Below are 17,733 nucleotides of genomic sequence, written 5' to 3' on the forward strand. Positions count from 1 at the left end.
TTTGCTTTAGTGGCCAGCCCCCAGGAGGGGTGGGTGAGTGGGGCCAGACCCATGGCGCTGCTGGGGTCTAGTCTCCGCTAAATTCCCTAATCAGTTAATTGTGCAGTAGAGAAAACGGTTCATCCGAGCCCATGGGTTCGTGCCTGTCCCTGGTTTTCATCGGGGGGGATGCAGGGCGAGGTCCCCCCGCGGGCCCTGGCGGGCGAGAGAGGCAGCCCCGGCCTGGCCCTGGCCCTGGCCCTCCGGCAGTGCCGCGGGCAGGGGGCGGAGGGGCAGGCGGGGCTGGGTTTGGTCCCCACGTGACTCCGCGAAGTTTCGCTGCGAGTTTGACAGAAGTTTGAATCGCGGGTGCGTGCGGCCGCCAGGGCGGAGCGCAGACGGCAGCGGCGGCAGCAGCCGGCGGCGGCCCCGGAGCAGCGCCCGCCCGACAGCCCCCTCCGCGCCTGGGCTGCCCCCCAGCCCTGCTCCCCGCAGCCCACCGCCCGGCGGCGCACACGGCGGCCGGCCCTGCCCGCAGCCTGGACATGTCCGAGCCCACCGCCGCGGCCGGCCACAAGGAGCCCGGGCAGCAGGTACCGCCCCCTCCCTCTCCCTCTCCCTCTCCTGCCCCTTCTCTGCGCTCCCCCGGCTCCTCCGGGCTTGGCTGACCCTAGCTCCCCGCCCTTGTCTCTCCCCTGCAGGGCCGGCGGCTCTTCGGGCTGCGCTGGGGCCGCCTGGAGGAGCCCCTGGGCTTCGTTAAGGTGCTGCAGTGGGTGAGTTTGCTACAGAGGCTCTTTCTATTTCGGTACCAGTGAGTGACGTTCCTGCAAAGCAAGGCAGCGCCGGCTGGCTGGCTGCGGGGGGGCGGCTCTTTCTGGGGGCGAGTTCTTGGTGAGTGGGGTATGGGGTGGGGTTAGAGGAGGGAAGGAGCTGGGCATGCGGTGCCCCTCCCAGGCAGCCCCTCTGTGTGCAAGGAAGGTCTCCGTTTATGGGGAGGGGTATGGGAACTGGCCTTAGCCCTGCTCACGTTTCACTCGGGGGAGAGGGGGGGAAAGCTGGCTGCCGTGGTTTAACCTTTCCAGAGCTCTGATGCTGCACATACCAGGCCTCGGTGGGTCCCTGAGCTCGCTGAACTCTCCTCTTCCGCCTCCCGCGGGAGAGACTGGAGTCCTGCACTTATTTGGACCCCAGTGCTTGGGGCTTGAGTGTGTGGGAAACCTTCAGACTGCTTGAGTGTGTGGGAAACCCCTCTCAGAACAGATCTGTTGTAGAACAGCCTTCTGCCCCCTTCTGAGCACTGAATCAGGTGGTAGTAGCTGGAGTTGTCTGCTACCGCACTGTTGGAAGTGTGTTCCCAGGGCAAAGTTGCCATTGTTTGATAGTCGGAGTCAGTCTCCACTCGGCCTGTGTGCATTGTCCAAAGAGCTTTACATGTACTGACTCTGCCTGTCTAGGGCAGGATGCTGGGAGCCAGGACTCCTTTAGGTTCTATTCCTACTGACTCTCATGGGACCCTGGGCAAGTCATTTCACCCCCCTGAGCCTCAGCATACCCATCCATAAAACGAAGATACCCACCCCCCTTCTCAGCAGTGTTTCGCCAAGGCCACTGTGAATGAAACAGGCCATAGAAGAATGTAGCGTTGGTGTTCTGAATAACACCAATTATGATTTCTTATGTTTGCAAAGGTAACTTTAAAAGGCCTTCTGTCTGAATGAGGAACCGCAGCACTAGCTAGCATATCTCATGGCACATCAAGGGTGCTGCATTTGTTTCATGCCTCCATGTGGTGACGGAACTGTTCAGCATGTGTTCGTGGTGTGCAGGTCACACTCTTGATCTGCCAGGATCCAGGGAGCCTGTACTTGGTGTATGGTGTGCCATGTATGCAGCATTCAGCTCCTCTGTAGCACTCTTCATCCAGAAATCATGTCACAAAGGTAGGGGAGTGTCATGGCCCCTGTTTTACAGCTGGGAGAGTGAAGCAGACAGGGGAGGTGATTTGCACAAGGTCACTGGCAGGGCTAGGAATAGATACACATTGCTTATCCCGCCCCACATCCTCACCCACACAGCCTGAGAAGCTGGCTGTGACTCTGTTTACTTTGGGTGCACACCTCTAGGCTGACACCTTCCCAAAGTAGCTCTGGTTTTGGATCCCTCTGTTTTTGGGAACCTAACTTGAGACACTGGGAGCCGGACTTTCAGAGGTGCTGAGTGTCTGCAGTCCTGACTAAAGTCAATGGGAGCTGCTGGTGCACAGCACCTCTGAAAATTCAACATATCCCAAGTCAAACACCCCAAAAGAGAGGCATCCAAAATCAGTGGATGGTCTCACAAACAGCCTTGGTTCTCGCTTAGTCAGACCTGAGAGGTGCTGAGTACCCATTGGAATGGAAAGTGCTTCAGCATGCTGCAGGATCAGGCCCTTCAACCAATAGTAGCAAAAGGGTATAAATCCTGGGGAGGGAAAGAAATGATACAGGGCAGTTCGAAGGGACATAACTAGGAGGGACACTGAACAAAGAAACTTAAGCTGAATGCAGGAAAACCAGGGTAACAAAGGCAAAGATCCTCAAAGGTATTTACACTGTCAGTGGAAGTTAGTAACCTAAATACCTTGGAGCATCTGGGTCAGAGCTCTTTATGGCATAGAGTCTTAAGTTAAATGGTGGGAGAAATATGCTGGGCAAAGTACTTGGGAATATACAGTACAGAACAGTCCCGCGCTGGCTGAGAATGGACGAGGCGACATAAGATGACGTCTGCCCCTGACTGCTGTGATTTTCTGCCTGTTCTGTTCAGGATTTGGTTACATAGATCAGTCCTTTATAGATGAAGTGGGAACCCCTCAGTCTATTCAGCCTACATTTTCATTCTCTCTCTTGTACACACGCAAACAGAGAGTTGTTTTTTCTTCCTGTCGCTTGTGGGAGCCAGAGTTCAGGGTGCATGAACTTAACCAGAGCTGAGTGTTTCTACATGAGTTACCAGAAAACTATTCAGAAGCCACATTCATCCCCCCCGCCAGTGGAAGAGAAAGAGAAATTCAACTCAGAACCAAGAACAGGAAATGTCATTTGAGACTCATAACCATTTCCTGCATGGATGAATTACACTCTCATTACAGGGGGGGAAGGCAAAGAAAACAAGACATCAGTTTATTGGTCGTGTAATTGAAAACTGATTTTGGTTTAGAGGCATAAAGGCCCCTGAGCATCATCAGTTGCCGGAAAGTGAATTAAAAGTTGCTTCAAAGGAAAAAGATCCTACTGGGGGCTCAGGCCCTCAGCTTCACAGTTCTGAGAGAGACATTCAGGTATTGGGCTGCATTTTGCAATGTGGCAGGAAGTTTGAGGTTCTTGTGAAAACACAGATTTTTCTTTTAATGAAGTCTCCGCTTCTGCCCACACCACCTGCCCAAATGTCTCCGCATCAGCCGTTCTGGAAACACCAGCTTCTTTGGGAGGTTTCTGAACTGCTGATTCCGGGCTTTAGGGGGACAGGTGGCCCTGCTGCAAAATTCTTCCAAAGATACCAAGGACCCTGCTCACCCATCCACATGGGCAGGTAATCCCCACTGAGGCCAATGGGGCAGGGGCGGGAAAGAAGAGTGTGCAGCTCTAGGTCTCGTGGGACACCATCCAGGTCCCTTATCTGCCTGTGGCAGTTCCCTTCCACACACCCCCATCCATTGTGCACCTCCCTCTGCCAAGTGAGGGCGGAGAGCCTCAGGGAGTGCACCCAAGCTGGCCAGCTCACCAGGGGTTAGTGAGCGATGTGGGGAAGGGAGCCAGTAAGAAGAGATCTCTGGTGTGGCGCCTGGCCAGCCTGTGTTGCTGGCACAGATGGGCAGGGATGGAACAGAGGAGCTCAGCAGGGAGGAGGAATCCCTGAGAGCGTGGGCTGTCTATCAGCTGCGCTGGACGGTTACTAGTGCTGTCAGCTGTTTGGTGGTGGGGATTAGGCCCCATGGAGCCCCGACAGGAAGCGCTGGGGTGACAGGTCTCTGGAATGGGGAAGCTTAATGAGCCAGCGATGTGCTCACTGCCTTGTGTGCTCAGGTGTCCTGGTGCCGTGCTGCAGTCAGTGGGGGCTGTCTGCCCGTGTGGCTCAGTGTATCCTTTGTGAGCAGAGCCCCGGGTGCCATAGTGTGCCCCAGGGGGAGGCATCGGCCCCATTGTCTCCAGCACTGGGACAGCTCTTGTTGTCTTTAAGCCATGATGCCTGTGTCAGTCTCTGCAGCTATTCTCTGCCCTTACCTACTGGTTTCTTAGCTGCTAGTAGTTGGAGGTGGGTGTGGTGCAAAGCAGACATGGATCCTGTGTAAATACCTCTGCCAACCTTGCATGTTGTCCGTTAGGGTATCTTCCTGTGCTGACCCCCCTCAGCCCCAGAACCTACAAAAGGCCTTGTTAGAAAGGAGAGTTATGGGAGTCATCCTAGCAGTGCTGTTGTTCCCTTCCCTGGCTGGTGCAGATGGGAGGTGGTGGTGTCTGTTAGAGCAGGGTCAGTGAGTTAAGACACTGGGGTTCTGTTCCCAGCACTGCTATTACCTGCCTTTGTGCCCCTGGGCAAGTCACTTCCCTGCTCTGGGCCTTATCTCTGCCTTCAGTAGGAATCAATGGGCCAGCCCCACAGTTGCTGTAAACTGGTGTAGCTCTGCTGAAGTCAGAGCACCAGTCTGGGGGCACATACCAGTGACGGGGAACGTGCATCCGGAGAGAGGTTGTAGTCTCTGATCGCACCTCTTTGTCCCAGCAAAAGCGTCTGGCTCTCTCTGAGGAAGGTATGTGCTTAGTTTGTATGCAACATAGCAAGCAGAATCCCAACCAACCGAACTGGGAAGAGAGGCTGGCTCAGAGGATTGCTGGGATCTAGAGAACTTTCACTGCTAGGCTGCCAGCTTGGCCAGCTCCCGGTCAGGAGAGCAGTGAGTGAGAGCTCTGGTGATAACTCTCCACTGGTGCTCTCACTCCAGTTCCATATCACAAAACCTCTATCCCAGTTGGCACTGACTGGCTCCCTTACTCGGCCGTAGCCAAAATAGACTACGGAGACGGCTTCCGTCTCTCTCTGGGTCACAGCACTGCCTGGTCTTCTGTGAGGAAGAGATTGACTCCAGCTCCGCTTCTTCCTCCCCTTTCCCTGCTGCTCAGGGAAGTGCTCTAAGAGTGGTTGCTTGGGAGACAGGGGTGATCTGGAGCCCTGGGTTCTGTTTCTCCATGTTCTGCTTGTGTCGGCCTGTTCTGATTTCTTGTTACAAACGTTATCACTCAAGGAAAAGACCTTGCTGACTGGGTTTTCTGCTGGGTCCTTGCACAAGGTGACAGGGATGTCATATGACCATGGCACTACATTGCAAGTGCTGAGGATGTTGCTTTGATTATGATGTGTGGATGCGCCATTGTTATATTGTGTTGCCCCAACTAAACTGAGGACTATTTACCTGTGGTCACCGGGGCTATCTTGTAAATTTCAGAAGGCGCGATGAGCCCAGAAGACCTGCTAGCACCTGTTGCTAGTTCACTGTCACCAGCTGGAGTCCCCCGACTTCAAAACCTTTTGCTTTTCTCTTCCAGCTCTTTGCCATTTTTGCCTTCGGCTCCTGCGGCTCTTTCAGTGGGGAGACAGGGGCTACCGTAAAATGCAATGATGACCTGAAAGAGATGACAGCCATCTCTGTCCAGTTCGGATACCCTTTCAGGTAATGTGGGACCTTGCTGGACACTAACCCAGAGGATGCTTCCTCTCCAGAGTTACATGCCACTGGAGATGGTAATTAATCCATCAGAATAGACAGACTGGCCTGACACCAATGCTTGACTCAATGGAGAGATGTCTGTGAAGGGACCAGAACCCATATCCTACCCCCAGCTTCCCAGATGAGTGCTCTTCCCAAACCAGTACACTCTGACTTGCTTTTACTACCGTTTTAAAAAAAAGAAATACTTTCTGAGGCAATGTATAGTTAATCTGTGTAACTCACTGCTGTAGGATAGTGCTGCTAGAACAGGACTCTCACTGCAGGTTTTTCTTTCATTTTAATGGTACCTAAACAGAGTTGAAGGATGGCTGTTTAACTGCCCCTGTTGAAAAATGACTCCCATTTGGGCTCTCCTTGGGGTTTTGGAAACCCCTTCTGCAATGGGTGTGGGCAAAGGGAGGGGAGAGGGCAGGCTGGTATAGGTCTTAATTACCCAAAACTTACTGCAAATAGGAAGCCGTGAGGGAACGGATCCAAAGAAATGGCCTTTGGATGCCTGAAGAGTGGGGGCAAGTGGGCACAGGATGGACACTGCCTGATCCCACAATGTGGCAGGGAAGTTGGTTCCTATGCCAGCTTAGTTGCAAAGAGAACAAGGCATTTTTTAAATAAACAAGTGGGGAGAGACAGCGAGAGGAGCTGCCAGCCTTTCCCTCCATGCTCTGCCGAAGCCCTTTCTATGCAAGGCTCCTATGGTCACTGAAGCCCCGTAACTCAGATCCTCAGTTGGTGTGAATCAGTTTATCTCCGTTGAAGTTAGTGGAGCTGCATCCTTGGACATCAGCGTGTCTTAGCCCTGCTCTGAGGAGTAAATGGCGCCAGCAGCAGTTGCCTTGTCTCCCTAGGGCTCCCAGCATTGCTGCCGCCGGGGAGCTGAGCTGGGCTTAGCAATGTTCGAAAACTCCCTTTGCAGCAATGCTGGGCTTAGCAATGTTCGAAAACTCCCTTTGCGTATAAAAGGGAGCTGCAGTCAGGCCACAAGATGGAAATAAAGTTATGTCCAATGGAGAAACCTCCCCCTCAGCCCAGTCCAGATCTCTTCTCGCCTCAGCAGAGCAGACCCCGCTCCTCAGGCCAGAGTTGGGCCAGGCTTTCTCACGCGCGCGCCTGCAGGTCGTGTGTTTTGTTGGTTATATTTTTTCTCTCTCTCCTGTAACACGTTTTGTCCAGTAACGTAGACCCCGACTCGCTGGAGATTTACTCAGGAATGCAGTGTTCTGTATGGGCCTGTCTTTCCTGCCCTCTGCTGGGTGACTTAGGGACCTTGAAAGCAGGGATAATCAATGCTTGACTAGCTTTGACTGCATCCTATTTAAAGGTGTATCCTCTCTGAGCATCTCCTGGAGACGGAATACCCAAGGGAGAGCCAGTCCATTATGGACAGATCTGTTCTGACCCCTTTAGCTCTCCGTCCAAGAGAGCATTTCAAACACAGACCCCAGAGCATAGGGAGCCCTTTGCCCAAGACAAGCTAGGGAGGCTGTATGACTGAGGTGAAACCTTTTGGACATCTTCAGGCTGCATTATATAGGTGAATGCATGAATAGACCTAGTGTCAGTTCCCACAAGAGAGGAATTTGTGCCACTATTATCTGAGGCAAATAGCGTAGCAAAGCTCCAGGTATTTGTATGAATGAGAGCAGCACCTTCAGTTGTTGTAGCTCTGATAATACTGGAAGGGCTTTTAGTCCTCATGGTTCAGGGCATATGCTGATCACCAGCTGGGTCAGGAAGAAATTCATCTTCCCCCTGCCCCCCAGTATGGCATTTAAAACCAGGTATTTTTCTTAAAGCATCTTGCACTGGTCACTATTAAGAGATGAGATGCTGGTCTAGATAGATAAACCATTGATCTGTTCAGTCAAGCAGTTTCTCTGCTCAATTCTCTGTAGGTTGGAGGGCTCAGAGATCCTTTTAATCAGCTAATGTGGGTGTATGGAGAAAACCATCATAATTCAGAGGTGACTACTTTAACTCCTTGTAGCTTACAGGTGTCAATGTCACAGCTGTGAATTCTGAGTGCTATGCTATGGGCTGGCTGCACGCCTGACTCTCTCTCTGGTGTCTCTGAATGAGCCCCTTCAGAAGTCAGGCCTCATGCCTTTACTTCCCTGGGGGTGGAATCACATGATTCTCTCACTCTTAGACTGGACCCTGTGCTTCAGCATCTTGTGTATCTACCGTACTTACCCTGACAGGTCCCAGTGGGTTCAGCACCAGTGGGTCATCCCTTCCGGAACCTGTGAGCAGTGGTTAGTACAAATAACCAGAGAGCCTTCTTACACCAAAGCATTGTTCAGCCTTAACAGTAGGCGCCAGGCATAAAATGAGAGAGGGATTAAACAAGAAACCGTCTGCACTCAGCTGCAATGGATCTGTTATACTCCCATCATACTTTGCATCAGCACCTGCTGTGGGCTCATGTGTGGGCATACCCCCTAGGAAGCCTAGAAGGCCTGATTTCTTCAGTTCCCCCAAATGGGGTCTGTGTCTGTCTGCCCCTCCCTGACAAGGTGGAGAGAGACTTTTTAACTGTTTGGTTTCTGTTTCATTGGTTGGCTCCCAGTACTGGCAGAACAAGTCTTGTAACTTGGCTGGAGCCTGGAAATAGCAACTTCACAGTGAATAGCTCAGGCATCCTCTTCTAATGACTGGCTGGTTGCTTATCTGTAGCCGTTGTGTTGCCTTGCTACCTTTTCCTAGTCAGTCCTACTATTTAAGCTAAACCAATTCGTACAGAGACAACAACCCACCATAGCCAACAACCAGGTCACATAGAGTGTTCGTAAATCATCACACGCTCCTCCCCCCATCCTGCACAGCTGTTCCTTTACTCCCTTGGCTGCAAACTTGCAAAAGGGGCAGCTAGCCTTGGAAAATGTCCCTCAGTCACCTGTTTGGAGGTGCTGTAGGGAGAGGGAATATACTGCAGGATCCGTCACCCCCATTCCTGACCGCTGCTGAGGTCAGGAGGCAGGTTGCTGCAGACTTCAGCTCATGTTTCAGGTATAGGCCATTGCTGGAAGCAGGGTACTGGCATTGATGAGCCAATGGTCTGTTCCATTATGGCCAGCATTCGTTAATCCCTCAGCCACCCCAAAGCCAGAAAGGTTTGTCAAGCAGTAAGGAAGTCAAAGTGAGCACGGAATAGCCCCGTTTGTTACGGATCAGCAAAAAGGCCTCTTGGGTGAGCAGAAAAGAGGCCAGAATTAGATTGAAATCCAGCCTGTGAAGCTAAACTTATGAAAAGTGTGAACATGGCTATATCTATCCACACATCTCGGCCTGCCTGCCAACATTCGACTATAAATAGAGGCACACCTCTGATCTCCACTGACTTAGGAGCACTGCTAGGAGGCTCAGAGGGGGGAGAAATGGAGAACTGTGCTACTGAAATAACAGTGACTGTCCCAGCTCAATAGGGACAGTTGGCAAGAAGGCCTTGGGCATACCTCAGTTCCTCCTTAACAAGTGCTCTCACCATCAGAGCTCCTTTAGGGACCTCCAACATACACAAGACTCCTGCCCAGTTCCCTACACAAGATGGAAGAGTATAGCTCTCGTCCCAGTCTGCTAAGGGCACGTCACCAAACTCACACCCTGAGATGATGAACACAGGGAGAGTTTTAAGCGTCTAGTGAACTTGTCCCCCATTTGATAGTCCCTGTTTGCTTGATACATTTCACTAAGTGGAAAGCAGGCTGCTCTGTTTCACTGTGCAGGTCAGGTCCTCATCCTACATCCTGACGTACACAGGCCGAGCTCAGTGGAGCGTTTTCCATTTAGACCTGCTCTGACCTGGCCCTCACTTTCTGCTTAGTTTCCAGCTGTAGTTCTGGGGTACTAGCCTGGTGCTGTTGTATTCAGCTGCATGAGAGTGCAGGGGGAGAGTCAGGTCAAAGAGAAAATCCCTCTTTTCCTTTAAAGTCAAATTCAGTGGGAGGGGTGATTGGGCCAGAAAGTTTTTCACCCCTCGGTGGCTGTGTCATATTCAGCGTCGGAAGGTGGTGACGGAAAGTTACCTGTTTTTTGTATGGGGCTTGACTGACACGGACAAAGGAGAGCTCACTGCCCCGGGCACGGTGCAGTCTTATCAGAGCGTACAGAATTGGAATGCTGGTGCCATCTGATGGCTCTTAGCAGCCTCTGTGAAATGAGTGGGTGGGTGTCATATCAGAACTGAAGTGACAAGTCACAAAATCCTTTCTAAAAAAGAAAAGGAGGACTTGTGGCACCTTAGAAACTAACAAATTTATTTGAGCATAAGCTTTCATGAGCTACAGCTTACTTCATCTGCATGCATCCGATGAAGTGAACTGTAGCTCACGAAAGCTTATGCTCTAATAAATTTGTTAGTCCTCCTTTTCTTTTTGCGGATACAGACTAACACGGCTGCTACTCTAAAATCCTTTCTGTTACTGGCATGGATCGGCCCACTGCTGGCAGCCTTAGCAGAGAGGTGGTTGAATACCATGGTGATGGTCAATCTTATGGAAACCCGGATAGACAGAGTGGCTAAGACTGACTGCTTTGGAATCTGAACTCACTCCTACAGTGTGTCTACACTAGCAAATAATCAAGGGGTAGTGCTGCTCCAGTGTAAGAGCAAGTGTAGACCGGACACCAGCATTTATACAGCCAGGGGCAGGGCTACTGGTGTAGATCAAGCCATAGAAGGGATGAGGCCCGTTGGCAGGCTGCAGTGTAGGGACCTTACCCTGCCACTGCCTGTACTGTCCTTGCTCTGTGGATAACTCCCGCCCATGACCCCACAGCCCCAAGACCACACTGTCAACCTGCTGCAGAGGCAGGCCAAGACAGCCGTCCATCTGTCCAGGAGGAGGAGGAGGCAAGACAGTGCTCCTCGTTAGATGCATTTCCCTTCTCTGTGACTGTGGGGCCTTTTCCCAGGCCCTTGTCCTGCAGCCAGGCAGGGTTCCTATGGGTGCCATCCTCTAGCTCCTTGGACTCCTCTGGGCAGCAGCTGCTCTGCAGGGTTCTCTGCTCAGTGTTCCCCTCTGCATCACTGGTTTTATCCCATGACCTGCACCCCCCAATCCTGTTCTCTTGTCCCCCATACTCAGTCCACCATATCTGGATTCCATGGCCCCTCCCGTATCTGAGGGGGTGGGCCTTTCAAGGCTGCGCCCACCAATCCCAGCCTTCAGACAGGCTGGCTCCTTTTACCCAAGAGGGTGGATGTAGGTCTCAGCCCGTTCTTTCTCCTGCACTGCGCCTTCCTCCCTGCTAAATATGTCTCTCTCCCCACCCCTTTCTCTGTGGGCAGGTTATCCAGGATTCCCTTTGAGATGCCTGTCTGCGAGGGCAATGCCACTAAAAGGACTTTGCATCTCATGGGGGACTTCTCGGCCCCCTCCGAGTTCTTCGTGACCCTGGGAGTCTTCTCCTTCCTCTACAGCATGGCAGCCCTGGTGATCTACCTGCGATTTCACTCCCTTTACACAGAGAACAAGAAGCTTCCCTTTGCGGTGAGATCCCTGCCTTAGCCCCCTGGGCTGGGGTTTGTTTGGTGGCTCTTACAGCTGTGGGGCTTGCGCTAAAGAACCTGTGGCACAGGGCTGGGAGTTAGGTCTCCTAGATCTGATTTCTGGCTCCGCCACTGACTCACTATGGGACCTTGGGCAAGTTACTTCCCATTTCTTGGGAGGGGAAGTCAGAGGAGGCAGAGCTGAGCATCTGAGGGCTTCCCCCACCATTAAGCCATCATTCTGTCCCTGCACCCCTTTCCAGGATGGGAGTTCTCTCCCTGTGGTGCTGTCACGCTGGCAACGTGAGGAGAGACAGAGCTGACCCATAGCAGGCACTGTCCCCCTAATCCCGGCCAGGGTCAGCAGCCAAGTGATTAAGCCTTCAGCTCTGGGTGCTCGGTGCGAAGGCTGAAGGCTGTTTCAGAGCCAGGATTCACAGATGAAGGCTGAAGGCCCCGCACTGGGATGTAGCAGGATGTCTGTTTGGTGCCTGGGGCTGCAGGTCAAGAAAGGGAGGCATTAGATGCAGGCAGCAAGGGCAGACTGAAGCTGTGCAATGCAAGCCAGGTGGTCCTAAACCCCTTTGCTTATCAAAGAACAGGGGAGTCGCATACATTGGTGTGAGGGCTTGGAACACTAGTGGGACCCGCCAGGGAATTTAGGGGCCTTTCTGGAGCATTGGGCCTAGATCTTTTGGAGTCTGCCTTAGTCCACCAGCCGGTGGGGCTGGGGCGGGGCTGGGGGTCTGGTCCCTGGCAGGTGGTGTTGGGAGGCGGTATAGGCCAGGTGGGCTGGAGGTCCTGGAGCTAGACGAGCATTCCCATCTCCATGCCTGGGGCTGGGGAGAGTGAGAGGAGCCCTGCTGTGCACCACACCGGAGCCAGCATGACGTTTCCTTCCCGCCCCCCAGGATTTCTGCGTGAGCGTCTCCTTCACCTTCTTCTGGCTGGTGGCGGCTGCAGCCTGGGGCAAAGGCCTGTCAGACGTGAAGGGGGCCACACGGCCGTCCAGTCTCATCGCCGCCATGTCCGTGTGCCATCTCAAACAGGCCGTGTGCAACGCTGGGGCCACGCCGGCCATGGGGCTGGCCAACATCTCCGTGGTAAGAGCCCACGGCCAAGCCAGCGCCACAGCTGCGCACAAGCAAAGGGGGCAGGGGACCCATTCGGCCAGATTTACACCTGGCGTAAATGCGCCATGTTCCGTTGAAATGAACGGCCCATTTACACCAGCTCAGGATCTGGCCCACAAGCGGCCATTTTTGTGACCACACAACTGGAGTAGAGCGCTGGTGGAGACGCCTCTTGGGCTGTGCCATGCCCTGGATGGGGGTAGGGGGGTTACCAGCACCGGGGTTTGATCCAGGGATCATGAGCTGCTAGCACCCGGCTTTGTTAGCCAGAGATGGACCGGGCCCATCGACCTCTGTACATGGACTGTCTGCGCCTAGGGGAGATGGCCAGGTGGTGCTGTAGTTTAACCAGTGCGCCAAGGGCAGTCAGGGCGCCAGGAACTGCTCAGACACCCTGGTGTAAATGGCGCACTGGGTGCTGTCTCTGTACTAAGTGCATTGCCCCGAGAGGCAGTCACTGGCAGTGGATGTGTGCGCTCTGAGTGACTTAGCTACTTCTTCAGCACCAGAACGGGGTGCAGGCAGCAGTTGAAGGGTTGAGGGGATTTTGCCAAGTCCGCTTGGCCTCTAGGCCTGGGGAGCTAAGGGCGGTTCTCCATTGCCTGTAGCAGTAGGCAGCCTTATATCCTTTGAGCCCCCAGCTACCGGGGGGGCCATGCAGCAGAGCGCCGAGCCGTCCTGATTCCAGCCGGGAGCGGGGTGTGCACAGCTGGACGCACGCACGCGCCTGAGGCTGGCAGGTCTTGCTGCGAGTTCACTGATGGTAATTGTGCCCTTTGCTCTCTCTGACTCTCCCCTAGCTCTTTGGCTTCATCAATTTTATTCTGTGGGCTGGAAACTGCTGGTTTGTGTTTAAAGAGACCTCGTGGCACGTGCAGGCCACTAACAAGGAGAACTCTGCTGAACAGGGAGCCATCGACAAGCAATAAAGACCCTCTCTGCCCGCCGACCCCCCCCCAAGACCTCTTCCCATCCTGGACAGCCTGTACCTTGTCACATACACGCCTTCGTGCAAGCTCCATCATCGTGTTGGCATCCCTCCTGAGCATTCTGGGATGCCCACCTTTGAGTGACTGGCAGGCGGGAGTCCTGGCTCGGTCCCAGGTATACGTAACTTGTTGCAGACTCCAAGGGGCTATTACACAACTCGTGGTTCTGGTAGCAGGGTTTATTATTTTTGTTAATATGTGTAATTTATTTGTTTCTGCGTTCCTGGCCCCCCAGCCTGCGGCTGTGTGGAATTGCTCTTCACAGCTGCTGTGTGAGCCTAAACCAATCAGGAGTTTAGATGCCACAGGAGGGGGTGCGGAGTCACTTACGGGTGAGAGTGGATGCACTGGGGAGACTTAAGACTGGGGCACTACAGGACTCAGTGGTTTGAGCATTGGCCTGTTAAACCCAGGGTTGTAAGCTCAATCCTTGAGGGGGCCATTTAGGGATCTGGGGCAAAAACTGGGGATTGGTCCTGCTTTGAGCAGGGGGTTGGACTAGATGACCTCCTGAGGTCCCTTCCAACCCTGATATTCTATGATAATTCTATGACCACAGAACACCCACTACTGCCCAAGCAAGGAAAGGCAGAGGCTGTGTCATACCTACCCCCTACTTGATTAGGAACAAGGGAGCGAGCCAAGAGGCCGAAAGGGAAGGTGGAGAATATGCTGTTTCTTGCTCCTGGGAGGAGAAGGCTGGTATATTTCTCCTCTTCCCTTCTGCCTGCAGCATTGTGTGTCTCCTGGAGGAAGCTGATGGTGGGTTTTAGCAGCTCTTGGTGCTTGTCCCCTCCCTGTCCTACAGCTGAGGAGCAGCCCCAGATTCCTCTGAAACCTCCTTATAAAACTTCTGAGTGTGCGTGAGCGTCCGCTCCAATGGCTCCCTATGGGGCAGCAGCAGGTGACTGGCCCTCTCTGGGGCCCTGAGCCAGAGAGCTTTGCTTGGCTTCTAGGAGACTTTTCTCGTAGCCAGAGGATCCACTGGCCTAGTTCATGACCCTAGACCCCAGGCGGAAGGAGCCAGAGCTGTGCTGTGCTGACATGGGCACAAGCAGAAGGGAGGCTTTGTCCAAACAGTGTGTTTAGATCACAGTCAGTGCCCATGTCTGCAGTAGCAATACTGACCCCTTACCCCCCTGGCACTAAACTAGCTGCTCCTACTAGTCCTGTCCCTGGAGCCCAGCAACACTGATTGGTCATGCAACCCCTGAACAGTCCTGTCATCCCACCGGCCACTGGGGCACGAGGCAGCTGGCCCCAAGCCTGTTGGCATTGTAACAGCTGACCCCGCAAGGGGCTCTGTGCTCCCGGAGCCGCTGGACAGAATGGTAGCTTAGCATCCCAGGTCCCAAAGACAGCCCTGCTTTGTTCACGGAGAAGGGGCTTGTTCAGCAACTGCTTTAGCGTGCTGAACTCTGTAAACCCCTCTGAGCTTCAGGGTATTGCTCTGCTGTGAAGGGGTTGCTGCCTTCCCTAGAAACAGGCGAGAGCTTTGGTTCAAGGGCCTGGGGAATCCAAGCTCCACGCTGACTCTTCGGGTCTTACTCTCTCCCTTTCCTCTCCCTGCCCTCCACGATGGGGGTGCCTCCTTTCTGCTAAAGGAGAGACTGATATTAATGGTGCTTTGTTTGCTGGGGACCGTCTGTTCAGCAAAGACCCAATTGCTGAATATTTTGTACATTTCCCCTCCACCTCTCGCCCCTCCACGGCAGCCAGGCTCTGGCCAGTTGTAGGGAGCCCTGTGGCGTCTCTGCCCCAGAACCACAGGGGACTGAGTCCCACAGGGCTGTAATGCCCAGTTCCCTGCAGCACAGCCCCAGTGCCACATGCTGTGGTCCTCTTACGGTGGCCCTGGGATGCCCTGCAGGACAAAAGAATCGACCAATCTGTTGCTGGAGGGCTTCCCCCTCCCCACCCAGGCTTCCAGTCCAGCCGGCTCTGGGCCAACTTCTCCAGTCCTTGAGTTCCTAGAGGTACAAACCCTCATGTTTCTGGGCATAAGCCACCACTAGCTACCAAGGGTCAGGAAGAAGCTTCCCTTGCGGCCAGGCTATTCCATAATTGTCCAGTATGGGTTTTCTTGCACCTTCCTCTTAAGCAGCTGATGCTGGAGACCAGATCCCAGACTAGGCGGACCACTGGTCTGATGTGGAACGGCAATTCCTACGCTCCCATGGTGGCTTTGAGGGTACCAGGACAACCAACCCACCAAAGTGCCACCGTTGCATTTGGTTCCTTCTGCTTTGCCTGTGCCCCGTTTGCTAATCTGGGGGGATAGTCAAAGCCAATCCCCAGCTGCCAGGCTCCGTTACAGTCAGGAAGTGACGCTGCTTTACGCTAGCTGAGGGTCTGGCCCCTTTGTGGATAAGCCACCGCAGGGACCTGTGCTGCTCAGATCTTCCAAGAGTCCAGCGGCCAACTGAGCTGGCGCCCATCCCTGCCACAGTGGGAGGGTGGAATGGCCGGGTCTTTATTTCGCTTATCCGTGATTAGTAATAATGGCTCCAGAACCTGCGGGGAAGGAGAGGGCACTTCTCTGCATTTTGTAACCTCTGCCCTCCTGGGAAAGCGGGGGCTGGGAACCGTTTCTGCTGTGGGGCGTGCTGTGTTCTGCCTGTATTTATTTATTTGAAAGGGGAGAGAGAAAATAATACCTTTCTTTTTGCTTTGGTGCTAAGGTGGCACCTGCCCCTTTGCCCAGCACCAGGAGCAGCTCCTATGCCAGCCTGCAGCCCTCCCTCATGAATACCCCCCCAGCTCAGGCGGTAGGCTCCAGGCCAGGGACTTCTCCTCATTGGGCCCTGCCCCGTGACAGAGATCCTAGAGGAGGGGGCTCCTGGGGCTAGGCGGAGGGGGAGGGACCAACCTTAGCTGGTGCTGACTTTGTGTTTTCCTGGAGAATCTCTTGGCTGTGGGTGGAGGCAGGCCTGGTGCCAGCAAAGGGCCCTGAATGTGTGTGACTCTGCAGGGAGCGGGGTCATGGGGGCAGGGGGGAGGCAACTGCTCTTTAGCCCCTTTGACCACTGTTAAAGCAACTGATTGCAGCAGGAGTTGAGAAGGGGGCAGTGGCCCAATCCCGCGCTCTGCTGTGTGCGCTTGGCACTGCCTGGCTGCTTCGGCCTCCCCAGCCCTGGATTACATTGCATGGTTTTCTGGTGCTTGTTGTTATGACTGAATAAAAAGTGCTGCGAGGGTTTGTTACCACAAGGTGCTGCTCCAGGCCGGTTTCCTTTGCATTCCCCACCCTTCTCCAACAGTCACTCTCTACCCTGCTTCCTCCCGGTCCACAGGGCTCCTACAGCTGTCACACCTGCAACCTGTGGTGGGCCGCCTCCTCAAGGGGCTAGTCTAGCTAGATAACAGCCTACTGTTACTGCCAGCAGATGCTCCCCTCGCTGGAGAGGTGCAGGCCTGTGCTGTTGGATTTGAGAGTTCTGGATGATAGCCTGTGGCCCCCGTGTCTCCCAGAGTGGGCTGGAGCGCAGTGGCCATACGTGTGATGGGCCCTGCACTACTCCAGGGAAGGGGTGGGTATGCTGCTTGGCTGGCTGCCTCCCCTGCCCCAAGGGAACAAGCCTGCACTCACCTCCAGGGCAGGTGATTAGGTGACCTAAGACAGCTTTGCTATTTGTTGCAGCAGTGTCATCTCTGACCAGTGTCTCCACCACCTGTTCTATTGCCCACAGCATCCAGGCAGGGAGGGCATATCGTACGCAGCCATAGCCACCCATATGCCAGAGTCGCACCATCCCCACTGACCTGGCCTGGGAATACACTGCCATCTCACCCACCACAATATGCCCCACGGATCAAAGGGGAAGAGCCCTTGCTTTATGTCTGACGGATCATGTTAGCAGAGCCATACAACTAGGAACTCCCCAGAAAGGGAAAATCGCCATCTGTTAAGGGCAGAGCAAATCCCACTTGGCAGATAGGTTGGGGTCATATTGGCCCCAACAAGCTGCTGTACCATTCTTTGCCTACAGGCAAGTGCCAATCAAGCAGGGTAAAATGCTTCCCTGCCTTTGAACACACGGGAGAAAATGCTTCTGAGCTGCTCCCAGCCCCAGGGTGCCCCATGGCTCAGCTTGAGCACACGGGGAAAAGGCTGCAAGGGTGGGGTGGCCATTGTTTCATGTTACTATGTACATCTCATGAGTGTACATCGCACCTAGAAAAAGGAGGGGCTGGATTGTGATCTAGGTTATACCGGAAAAAATCCACAGGAACTCGACTGACTTGGACAGAGTCACTTTGGATTTACACCAGCATAACTTAGATCAGAAACTGGTCCAAGCTCTTTGTTGCCAGGATCTTTTGGTCTTGTGTTAGGCTGAAGCCAGGATAAAAGGGTGCTAGACACAGAGGGGATGG

General features: G+C 53.9%; 2 protein-coding genes across 2 annotated transcripts in view; both read left to right on the plus strand.

The window, feature by feature from the left end:
- The window catches only part of CYB561D1 (cytochrome b561 family member D1), a 433,261-nt gene that overhangs the window by 380,897 nt on the left and 34,631 nt on the right, over window positions 1–17,733 (plus strand). The window lies entirely within an intron of this gene.
- SYPL2 (synaptophysin like 2) lies at window positions 84–16,555 on the plus strand. Its single transcript, XM_073319789.2, has 6 exons — window positions 84–572; window positions 681–752; window positions 5,562–5,686; window positions 11,034–11,235; window positions 12,146–12,337; window positions 13,168–16,555. Exons 1-6 carry the CDS (start codon window positions 525–527, stop codon window positions 13,294–13,296), a joined length of 768 nt encoding a protein of 255 aa, XP_073175890.1. The 5' UTR covers window positions 84–524; the 3' UTR covers window positions 13,297–16,555.

This window comes from Lepidochelys kempii, chromosome 21 (assembly GCF_965140285.1).
Source record: "Lepidochelys kempii isolate rLepKem1 chromosome 21, rLepKem1.hap1, whole genome shotgun sequence".
Lineage (NCBI taxonomy): Eukaryota > Metazoa > Chordata > Testudines > Cheloniidae > Lepidochelys > Lepidochelys kempii.